General features: G+C 39.5%; 1 protein-coding gene across 15 annotated transcripts in view; it reads right to left on the reverse strand.

Moving 5' to 3' along the window:
* WDR27 (WD repeat domain 27) overlaps positions 1-12,712 on the reverse strand; it is a 227,850-nt gene that overhangs the window by 191,653 nt on the left and 23,485 nt on the right. For all 15 annotated transcript variants that reach the window (XM_045008729.1, XM_045008731.1, XM_045008728.1 and 12 more), the window contains exons 5-9: positions 9,440-9,553; positions 3,626-3,677; positions 2,871-2,941; positions 1,762-1,876; positions 951-1,083 (exon numbers count right to left, since the gene is read on the reverse strand). In XM_045008729.1, coding sequence (XP_044864664.1) covers positions 951-1,083; positions 1,762-1,876; positions 2,871-2,941; positions 3,626-3,677; positions 9,440-9,553 — 485 coding nt within the window. The remainder of the gene's footprint in view (positions 1-950; positions 1,084-1,761; positions 1,877-2,870; positions 2,942-3,625; positions 3,678-9,439; positions 9,554-12,712) is intronic.

Raw genomic sequence — 12,712 nt, forward strand, 5'->3', positions numbered from 1 at the left:
AAAGCTACACTTACAAACATTAAGAATATGACTGTAACTGACAGAAGAAATTAAGTTAGGCTGCCTCTTCATCTTTAATTTGACCTTTCCTATGTACTGCTGCATAGGTGAAACATAAGATTACAACAGATCTGACCCCTGAACATTTTTGGCATAAACAGGGAGAACCTGAGTATCAATCTTGACTATTACTTATTGTCTTGCTTTTTCCAATTTGCCTCAGGCCCTTTAAGTGTGGTTGAATTCTACATACTGTGTCCAGGAGGCACCCTCTTACTCCACAGATGTGCACCCTCTCTGTATTCAGAGTCTTTGCTGCAAACCTTAGAGATGAAATTTAGCAAAAGCTTACTTTCACTCCTGGTAACCCGGCAGAGAAAATAGAACTATCAGAGAGGCAGCTGGATTCTATTCCTTTTTGTACATCAACAAAATAGTTTATAGAGTCCAACTGCAAGGCCAGTGAGTTACACCTTTACAGCCCCATTGACAGCAATGAGATTATACAAGTGTTGCCATGGGCACCGTTTGGCCTGGAGAACTTTTCTCACTGTCAGCAATGCGTGAGAAGGAAAGAACCAAGCATGACTTTTAGATTCCAAGATGAGTTTGCAGTGCAGATTGCACATTAAAAAGAAAAGAACTTTTTACATCTAACAGAGCACTGTTGATTTGGAAACAGAGAGATCATAAAAATGGAATCTCACAATACCTCTTTAAAAAAAAATTACTTTTCAGAGTAGAAGCTAATTTTGTATTTTGTAAATTTTGTATATTCTGCTTAAGTAAGAATAAATTACTAGAGCTTGCATCTCACTGAACGAACCAATTAATGTTACTATTGTATCATGAAATTAGAATAGCTTGCAGTCAAATTAATTTGAGAGCCAAAATCAAATTGCTGGGCATGGTTTTCAGCCAAATAGTCAATGATAATTTATTGCACTTACAACTTTTCTTCTTTGCCTAAATTTATTGATTGGTCACAGTGTTCAATTCTGAGGACTGGCAATGTTGTTTCCACTGTTTCTTCTGGTCTCATGTCATTTGTGCTGTACAGCTTAGAAAACTTCTGTATTTGATCTAAAGAAGATAGACAGACTATTATCAGACTAGTGAAATGGATCAAAAGTGACTGAAATGGAATAAAGAAGTAAAAAAGTTAGCACAGTGGTGGCACAACGTACTGGCATGAAGAGGGATCGCATTTAGAGGACTTTGCTCTAGCAGATGGGAATACCAGAGCCAGCACACTAGAAACACCTCATCCCTCTCTGGAACAACGCCGCTCTATTTTGCTATTTTAGAGTGATTGGTCTCAGAAACCTAGTCCTGTCATTATCAGATGGAAACAGTCACTATGCCGCAGAGAGACTGATGTGGGAGGAAAAGCAAATAGCAAAAATAAAGATGCTTAGAACTTTCAGAGGAATTAACAAATGTTTATTCCAGTTATACATGCAATGAATAACTCAACAGGACCCAGTTCTGCTCTCCTTTGAAGCCTCTGGGAAACCTCTCACTGACTTCAAAGAGAACAGTATCTAATCCACAAAGTACAGCATTTGATATACACAAACAAAGGGCAAGCTTTGTCCTCCTAGATACACGGGCTTAACTCCTATTGAATTCAGTGAGAGTTGTACATGAAAATCTGAGGGCAGAATTCAACTAATGGTGGTTATAAAGAGAATACATTCAGTAGCATACAATATGAATTAAAGCATAACATAGAAAAGCGTTCTAGAAACATCACAATACCTAATTGTTGTCTAGATTTTCCAGTTTTGCTGTAGAATTTATCTCGCTCTTTCTTTAAGTTTATATGTACCACACAACGGTACTGGTGTCCACTGAGCAAACTGAAGATCCAAAGCTGAAGGAGGAGGACAGAATCAGTCACAGCATCAGCTTTTTTATACAGATAACACTCATGCACAGTGTGGAGTTAATATTTAGTGTTTTGTCTCAAGTTTATCAGCCTAAATAACAAATTAATACCATTTACCCCTCACAATGGAGCATCTCATTGCTTAATCAGCAGATTTTAGGAAATTTTAATATCACAAGTGCAGAATTTATAACACAAAGAGTCAATCACATGTATTCATGTTTTAACATGTGATTAAAGATTTTCAAAGCCAGAAGGCAGTTAGACACCTAATCCCCATTGACTTTCAATAGAAGTTAGGTGTCTAACTGCTGTTTGTACCTTTGAAAATCTCCCCCATCATCTTTTTGAAATGATTATAAAATGTTACAGAAACCTTTGGAAACTTGCATGTGATATCTCATTGGCTCATATATGTCCTTTATTGCTTACTCTTTCTAGACACTACAACAGTCTAGCTTTTCATTTTCTCCACACTCCTCTGAACTGGTGCAGTGGGTGAATAAAGCATTTTATGGCTATAGCAATATGTTTTTTAAAAACAAACAATCTTAAAGATTGACTAAACTACAGATTACCACAGATCTCAATTTGCAAGGATTCCCAGCCCATATACTTCTAGCTTAGACTGAAAGTTATGCTGATTGGCCAATAAATAAAAAAATTAATTGATTTTCACACCTCATTTTAAAGAAACTTGCAACTTCTCAGTCTGCATACACAGTATATTCTATTACCAATATGTGATTTTAAACAGCTTTACCAACATATTTAGAAACGTTTTTCCATTTAGTTTTAAAGTTCAGTTCTATGCTATCGGTAATCAAAATTAAGGTTTAGAGCAGTGAATTATGCTAATTAAAGTTGTCTTTGTAACAATTCCAAATACAGAAATTGTGACACTTCCTGATACACCAGATGTTCCTAAATGTTTTGATATTTTGACAAAAAATATTTACAGAATTTGCTTGATTCTCACCTGCCCATCAGCACATCCTGTAATAATCTGTTTATTTTCTTCATCAATGAACAGACTTAGCAAAGGAAATGCTGTTAAAAAAATGGAGTTATTTTTATAATACACATAAATCAGATTTTATATTTAAAAATATGGTGCCAATTCAGTCAATGGGCCATAAGCACATGCTAATGTGCCTTCTCAAATTATGGTAAAAGAAAACAAAAAATAGCTCTTTTCATCATGTGTGTATCCTAATTAGAATAAAAATGAGCATAAATAACATGGAAATGCTATGTATTGTGATTTTCCTAAGAAAATATTAACACAGCACTTATGTAAAAGCTATTACAGTATGGACACAAAATGGGAAGATTCCTTTGTGCCATACATAGCATCTGAGGAATGACAAGAACAAGGTGCTCAGATATAATGGGGACTACTATAACATAAAATACCTATATGTACTAAATGAGACGGCACTGATTCAAGCATGTCACTAATACCAACACAGATAAAATGTGCATATGCAATACCTTTAGTTAGGCAAGTTATATTTTATGCAAGTAGGCCAAAAATTTCTAACTTGTCACTAAATCCATATTTTCAGGAATGCTGTAGTTCCCACCGACTTCAAATTTGCAAATTAAGGCCCTAGTACTTACTGGCTAACTGCTATTTTGAGTATATCAACCCACAAAGGTGGACACATTTTTTTCTTAGTGTGAAAGATGCTTTCCTTTCAAAGGCAGGCATACAAAGAAAGAAAACCATACCTGTTAACACTGCTGATTGGTATATTAGCAATCCAGTACAATAGTCCCAAACCTTTGGAAAAAACGTACATTAAAACAAATATTTATTTAGATAATTATGAAAAATAAAATTATAAGAAAAAATTATATCTGATGTAAAAAGTAAAACATTGCAAACTGATAAACTATAAATCTACATCAAGTGATGAATCTAGAGAAATACAGACATTAAAAAAGGCAGTGACTAGACAGGGTTCTGTTCAACATACTGCTTATGAGATGCATTTGTTCACTACACAGTTTAAGCCTGGTAAAACGTGTGTGTAGACAAATTTAACTAAATCATTTTAGAAACTGATTAAATAAATTTTATCCACACAAGAGGACAGCACTATTTAAATGGGTTTAAGAATGCTTTATATCATTTAACTTATGTCAGATCCTCATCACCTTAATCTAAATCAACAAAGACTTTCAAACTGATTTCGGAGTGGCCACACAAGGAACTTGCAGCATTTAACCAGTTTCTAAAACAATTTAGTTAAAATCAGTACAACTTTTGGGTGCTGACAAAGCCTAAGCTAGCCATGCACAAATGCAAGTCACAAGCTTCCTTAAGAAATGACATAGCACGTTATGGTTAAAATTTTACTGCTAAATGCAATTTTCAAAGTTTCCGAACTCAGCTAAATCAAAAAACAATTTTCACTAGAACACTCAGGGACATGTCTACACTGGAAAAATTAAGTCGACTTAGTTAAGTCAAGTCAACACACAGCCACCACAGAAAATAAGTTGGTTGTGCATGTCTATGCTACGGTCCTTGTGTTGGTGGAGCACATCATCACTAGCAGTGCTTTCACTGATACAGAGAGCTACCTTGGGTAGCTATCCCACTGTTCTACAGCCCATATTTCGTGCCTGTTTTCAAAAGCCTATCAAACCCGCGCGTTCACCATCTCTACAGAAGCATGAATCCCGCGCAGTTCTTCACTATTGCAAACACCACGCGCCTGATTCTGCAGTATTTCCAGAGCCGCTAGAGGAGTCACCATGCAGAATATAACAATTCTTTTCAAATAGCCCTGCTGGAAACCATGGAAAGAAAAAATTCCTGGTTGCTGTTGGCAGTCATGGAGCAGCTGAACACAGTGGAGTGTCAGTTCTTGTCCAAAGAAACAAGCACTGACTGGTAGGATCACATCGTTATGGCGAACACTGGCTGCAGAACTTTGGGATGCGCAAGGCCACTTTCCTGGAAGTGTGAAAAGAGCTCACCCCAGCCCTCTGGCGCAGTGACACTAAAATGAGAGCTCCACTGACAGCAGAGAAGTAAGTGGTGACCGCTCTGTGGAAGCTTGTAATGCCAGACTGCTACCAATCAGGTATGGGGTCTGTGACACAGTTAAATAAGAGTTTTAATTAGTGAGCAAAGATTACATCATGGCAAAACCTTGTGTCTCCCATCCAAACCCTCTTTGTCGTGTTCAATCTGGTAAGGATGTGTTCGGTCACTTGGGGTCATCCATCCAATAGGTCTTCTTAAAGACAATGTCTACAATGAATCCATCAATGTACCTCCTCTGGTAGTTTATCACCCAAATGGGGAAAATTCCACCGATGGCCTGTTGTTCTGAAAAGGGGTATCAGTACATTGGCAGATACAATATGTTTGAGACGAACACACCGCTGTGTGGCCAGAAGGAAGGTACCAACAGAATCCATCGTTATCGTCGTTGGTAGCCTTTCAGGCTAACCAAGTAAGAGGCTCTTATCAGAAGGCTGACATATAGTGAATAATACTGGATACTGAAAAGTCCAGGATTGTAATAACCAATTATCAAAAATATATTATTTGGTCAAATGAAGTGCAGGGTCACAGGGTCGAAATTTTGTTACATGACAAAGGCACATATACACATATGCTAATTGGGCAGGGGGCAATTCTCCTCTACTTGTATCTAGTGTGTTATGTAAAAAGCATGGTTTTAAACAAAGGGGTAGACTCTAAACTTATGTGATAGGGTCATTGTTAACGAACCTATCAAAGGGAGGACTGTAGAATATAGGGCTAGCTTGCCTTTATTATATTCAGAAATGATGCAGGAACTGTATCCTGAAAGACATTAACCTCCTTAGTTAGCATAAGGCTTGAGGCTTGTGAACTTTGAACATATAAATGGCCTAATGGAAAGCCCCAAGTATTGAGGAGCTGAATGGAGTATTAAGTGAATCCGTGAATTCCACGACCTCTGTGACAGACATGAAGCCCTATCCATAATCTATAGCTCAGCCTACAGCAGCACCACACCAGAGTGACTTCTTGCCTCCATTGCCTTTTGGTACACCTGCCACACCTCCTTGGCTTTCACACGCCATGCTGCAGGTCCCTCTTGTAGCCCTTCTCCCCTATGCCCCGAGTGATCTGCTCGTAAATGTTCACATTTCTATGGCTGGATCGGAGCTGTGCCTGCACAGCCTCTTCTCCTCATGGACCGAGGAGATCCACCACCTCCCGTGCAGTCCAGGCAGGAGCGAGTTTGGAGCATATAGCTGGCATGCTCAACTGGGCAGTTGGTAGGTGAGCAATGCAGGTCTACACTGCCATTGCATCGACCTAACTTAAGCACTCGCCTCTCACAGAGGTGGAGATATTAAATCGATGTAGCAGGCAAGTGATGTCTGCGGGAGAAACATTGTAGCATACTGATATTACTAGGTCAACATAAGGTGCCTAACATCAACCTAACTCTCTAGTGTAGAGCAGGCCTCAGTGACAGCTTTTTTAATTTGTCTAATTTAAATGCTATCTCCAGCCATTTCACAACTGTTCAAAAAGTTACAAGAATGTTTTAATAATGGAACAAAGTGTGTTTTCCTCTGTTATCATACTTTGAAATGGCCAAAGTTTTACAAGCATTCAAAAAAAATATTCTCTTCAGGTATAGAACTAGCCTAGGAAATTTCAATCCAAAACCTAAAAGCGAAAGAAAGTTATGACTAATTCTAAACAATGACTTAGAATGGAAAAACTTGTTCAACCTTAACTGTGGCTAGTGTTCCAGCTACAATATTTGAGTATTATTTTTATATAAGTACAGTCTCAAAACAATTAAAGACTTGCCACTACAGGTATTTGTTAGACTTAATTAGGAGGGAGAAATTATATTTTAAAAATTCATAAACTTGTACTGAAGCCTCTTGAGTAATTGCTCCATTTCAGACCTACATTTGTAGCGCAGACATGGCCTAAGTCAACTTAAATCACATCGATGATCATAAACCACTGTAATTACCTCGCTTCTGCATGTTCACATAACACTCCTTGTGTTGGCGGAGCACATCTACAGGTGGTGCTCTAGCACCAACAGAGAGAGCAGAACACCATGGGCATTTATCCCACTGTGCAAATTGCCACCTTCTGCTGCTAAGAGCATAGGCACCAACTGCATGGGTGCTCCAGGGCTGGAGCACCCACAGGAAAAAAAATGGTGGGAGCTTAGCACCCACTGGTAGCCCCCCTATCAGAACCTCCCCCTCCCCCCAGCGCCTCTTGCCCTCTGGCAGGCCCCGCCGATTAGAGCCTCCTCCTCCCTCCCAGCACCTACCACCTGCCATGGATCAGCTGTTTTGCAGCTCAGGAGGCACTGGGGGGAGGAGCGAGGACGCAGCTCACTCGGGAGAGGGGGTGGAACTGGGCGGGGAAGAGGCGGGTCAGGACAGGAGTGGAAAGAAGCAGGATGGGTGGGGCATTGGGGGGGAAGGGGTGGAGTTGGGGTGGAGTCTGGGGGGAGCACCCCCTGGCAGATTAGAAACTCAGCACCTATGGCTAAGGGTTCTGGGAATGGATCGCAGTGCATCTTGGAGGCAGGCTCTCCATCCCATGACACAGTTTTTTCCATCCCATCATTCCATGGGCTTCTGACTACGTTTCACACTGTTTTTCAACTGGCCCTTGTAAATTATGCACCCGCCATCTCTGAAAGCATGGATACTGGACTACACTCCAGTCTTGTGATGAGTATTATGAACACAATGTGGCTCATCCTGCAGTATTTCATGAGCTGCAAATCTGAAAAAGAATCTGTGGTACCTGCCCTTCTGTGTGACAAGGAAAGAAACAATTCAAGATTGATGTTGTCATTCACTAAGCAGCTTCATATGGTGGACCGTTACTATTGGGCTCAGGATACAAGCACTGAGTGGTGGGATCGGATTGTGATGCAGATATGGGATGATGAACAATGACTGCGGAACTTTCACATGTTCAAAGCCACCTTCCTGGAACTATGTGCGGAGCTCACCCCTGCACTGCAGTGCATGGACACCAAAATAAGAGCTAACTAACAACTGCAGGGAATTTTTTCTGCAGATGTATTTTCTTGATAATGTACTCCTTTCCACAAGATCTGGACCACATCCACACCCATACCCACACACTTTTTTCACCAAGATAAATTAAAGACTAGAGCTGAATGAAAAATCAGAATTTCCATCCTGCATGAAATCCCAATATTTTAACATTTGTTTTTGTCCAAATTTGGAATAATAAGTCAAAACAACAAAAATGTTCACTGAACAAAAAAAGTTACAAAAGAATTTTATTCAGAAATGTCAAAATGAAATGAAACATTTTGACATTCCTGCATTGAAACACTTTATTTCAGTGTGTTTAACTGACTTGGAACATTATGTTTTGAGTTAGTTTGACATTAAACTGCATCTTCCTCAGGTAACACAGTACCTCGTGGAACCAGTCTCATGCTCAAATTTTTCCCTATGGGTTGGGCTCCCCAGCCAGACTACATTTCCCCATCATGTAACTTGATCAAAGGGCAGACCACAGCGCATCATGGAAGATGTAGTCTGGCCAAGGAACCTGCCCACAGGAGTGAATGGGGATATGAAGCATCCAAACTAAAACTCTCATGAGGCACTGCAGCAGCATAGGAAGATGCAGTTTCATTTCACACTAGTCAACACCAAACTTTTCTGTTCAGTTAAACAAACTGAAATATTTCAGTTAGGGTCAAACTGACCTGACGCAAAATATTTCATTTAGATTTTGCTGATGGAAAATTCTGATTTTGTGGAAACTGCATTTTTTCCCTTCAAAAAAAATTATTTTGATGGAAATTCCCAACCAGTTCAACTAAGGAGCAGGGAATTAATGGGTATGTGTTTTATATCATCTTGATTAAATATCAGTGTTGATAAAAGCTAAGTAATGCACATCAGAAAACATAATTCCAACTACACATACAAAATGACGGGTCTAAATTAGCTGTTTCCATTCAAGACGGAGATCTTGCAGTCACTGTGGATAGTTCTCTGAAAACATCTGCTCAATTTGCCATGGCAGTCAAAAAAGCTAACAGAATGTTAGGATCCATTAGGGAAAGTATCAATAATCAGACAGAAAATATAATGCCACACCATCAATACTTTGTGCATTTCAAGTCGTCCCGTATCAAAAAAGATATATTAGAATTGGAAAAAGTATAAAGAAGGGAAACAAAGTTCCTGGAGGATAGGTCCATCCATGGATATTAGCCAAGATGGTCAGGTGCTCAGTCCCATGCTCTGGACATCCCTAGACTTCTGACTGCCAGAAGCTTGGATTTGACGACAGGGGAAGGATGTCTAAATACATTGCCATGTTCTATTAATTCCTTCTGAAGCATCTGGCACCAGTCACTGTTAGAAGATCGTATACTGGGCTGGATGGACCACTGATCTGACCCAGTATGGCCATTCTTATGTTAAATAAGGGGGAAATGCCCATTTTACTCCAAATAGACTACATGTGTTAAAAGTAGAGTATAAATTCCTTACCTTAAAGCTTCTGTCTTCAGAGACTGATATAAGCATATTTCTCTCCCAGGTGCAAAACTCAGCTGCAGTCACTGGAGCCAGATGGCCTTCCAACTCAGTTAATATAGCCTCATTCTGCAATTAGTTGGACAAGAAAGAAAAGTAGATCAAACTTCAAAATAAAAGTTTCATTTGTTCTGACTTAAGTAATTAAAAAATACCACTACAAAAAGAATGTCAAACTGGGGCACATTATACTATTTCACTTACACTTGTTTTCTTATCCCAAAATGCATTGTATCCCTGGCAAAAATCACTGTCTATTGTATTTCCTTCTCCAACCATAATAACGTATAAAAATGCTTTCAGGTTCATCTATAAATTTCTATGTTATTATCCTCAATGGATTTACACACCCTTATTATTTGTGCTAATGTTTTCCCCAGTAATGATAATAAATCAACATGCCTGTATTTTTTTTTCCTTCCTCCCGTTCCCCCTCCCAACTTCTTAAAGGCTGATACTATGTTATATTTTTCTTGGCACCAATTCTGCTCTCAAAATCATGTAATGATTGTTTACCATTTATTTCCAGTGTTAATCTAGGTCACAACAAAAAGTTATAGAGGCATTGCAATTCCATTAAGTTTTATTGAGTTCTATTTTGCACTTAAATTGGGGATTCAACTTCTGTTTCATATGAAAAATTCACTGTATCCTCGCCAAACTTACCACACTTACTCTTTGAATACAAAATATTTTTTCTGAGAATTTACAAATAAATCTATTACTTTGATTTAAAACTATTTAAAAATGGGTCCTTTAAGAAATGTAGCATCTGAGTCAGTTTTTCTTTATCAAAAAATATCTTAAATAAAACAGACACAAACGTTCCATATAGTTACAATTAATTGAAATCCTGTGCATATTTGAAGTCAGGTTGTAATTAAACAAAACTATTAATGATTGTTGTACCTAACTGCTATGATTAAATAAGCTACACAGACTCAGTAACTCTTAAAAGAGGCCACTGTGACATAAAAAGTACCTCAACCAATCACCATCTCCTGTACAGCTAATTTGCATGTAACGATTATTTTGGTTGTAGTATGAGGAAGACTGGACATGTGTCAACAGTTCTTACTGCTAGATTACATGGAATCTTTAAAGAGCAGTGATAGTTGGGCAGCATGCTAGCTTGATCATAAGTGTTTGAAAGGTTCCCATGGCACCATTGCCTCAACTCCACTGTGCATTAAGGCAACACACCTGAGAGAACTGCAACAAGGCACCAGTCTCACTAATACAGCAAGCCATTCAGTCAACTGCAAATTAAGGGAAAGATTTACTAGTATGCTTTGGCTGCTTTGTGCTTCTCTGGTGACCAGCTGATCCACTCTAGTTACTTTGTGGTAATGGTGTATCTGCCCTTGAAAATTCAAATTAAAAAAATCATTTAAGACCAATACGAAGACCAGGCGAAGGCAACCTATGGTATGTGTGCCAAAGGCGGCACGCGAGATGATTTTCAGTGACACTCACACTGCCTGGGTCCTGGCCACCGGTCCGGGGGCTCTCTGCATTTTAATTTAATTTTAAAATAAGCTTCCAGGGCTTTGGAGGTATACTCCGGCTCCACTCCAGCTCCAGGCAAAAACATGCAGCTCCACTGCTCCAGAGCTGCTCTGTGCTCCAGCTCTGGGCTTCGATCCAAAGCCCTGGAAGCGTCTTAAACATTTTAAAAACTTTATTTACTTTACATACAACAATAGTTAGTTATATATTATAGACTTATAGAAAGAGACCTTCTAAACAGGTTAAAATGTATTACTGGCATGCAAAATCTTTAATTAGAATGAATAAATGAAGACTCGGCACACCACTTCTGAAAGGTTGGCGACCCCTGCTATATATCCTCAGATCCTTAGAGATACTGCATAGGAGCATTCATCTTTGGGTTTTTTGTTTAGCGTTTGTGTATGAAACTTTTAGTAATTAAAAAAAATAAGGAAATTCCCACATAAAAAGCTGTGTATTAAAAAGAAGTTATGGTTGAGAATAAATATCAGTAACTGTGGAGTAAAAAACATTATAGGGACATTGTAATTATCTCAAAACCAAGCATTATAAGCCAAGTTAACCTGTGCTCGACTGTCGGGACTGATTGGACTGTAGTGAAGGAACTGCAGGTAAATATATATGTTTATTTCCATTACAGTGATGGCACCCCCAACTTAGCAGGACACAGCTACTGACTGTGCATTAATTTACTCATACTAGAAGAGGTAGTGGTACAACAAAGAGGTAGAATTGTTATCTGCTTTTACTCTCCTGTAGAATCAGGCCGGGGGAGGAAGGGGACATGCCGAGTAGTTTGTTGATGTACATAGCAACGTCCCTTGAATCCTCCTGAGAGAGCCTGATGAAACTTCCATGGAAGTACTCTGCAATCCTCTCCTGAAGGTTTCTAGGGATGGCAGCCTTATTTCTTCCTCCGCAGTATGAAACTTTCTCATGCCAGTCTGTGATAACTTAGGCAGGCACCACTGCAGTAAACAAGCTAGTGGCATATAGGCCAAGTGCCTTTAGAATTGATGCCAACCCCATATCAATGGAGAATCCAAGAAGACAATGGACACCTAGCAACCAGAAACTCAAAAGGAGATAGATTTCTACATCTCTCAGCAGCGAAATTGAGCAACAGCCCCCAGCTTGAGAACAAAGGACTGGGGAGGTGGGTGGATAAGGGTTGGCTGCTGGAAGGAGGGGGGCTCTCACCTGGGATCTGACCAAAGAGGTCAGACTGAGAAACAGACAGAGTTTGAACAATTGGGTTCACTACAGCATGGCTAGGCTCTGGGGTAACCAGAATAGACTTGGGCTATGCTTTAACCTTCAGTTCTCTATGCTAACCTAGAGGGCTTCCTATGTCGTGTTCCAGTTAATAAACCCTACTGTTTTGGCAACACTGTTTGAATGTCACTACAAACGCTTCAGGAGGTGTATTAATCCCTGAAGTGTGCAAGTCTCCAACAGGAGCCTATCACAGCTGGATTTGCTGAACAGAACTCATGGTGTGAAGTAGGAGTGCTGGAGTCCTAGAGGTGAGGCTGTATGGTCTATCCTGGAGGAAGAATGAGACCCCTTGGGGGTCTGGCAAACAGAAAGAGTTCCTCCTACAGACTGTTTCAAAGATGGGGTGTAGCACCAATCCTATGGATCCATGAAAGGGACACCAGCAGCAGCTGTCCTTTTTGTCCCCTTGTTATTCTCAGAAGTGATATATTGACTAAA

The sequence above is a fragment of the Mauremys mutica genome, chromosome 3, assembly GCF_020497125.1.
Source record: "Mauremys mutica isolate MM-2020 ecotype Southern chromosome 3, ASM2049712v1, whole genome shotgun sequence".
NCBI lineage: Eukaryota > Metazoa > Chordata > Testudines > Geoemydidae > Mauremys > Mauremys mutica.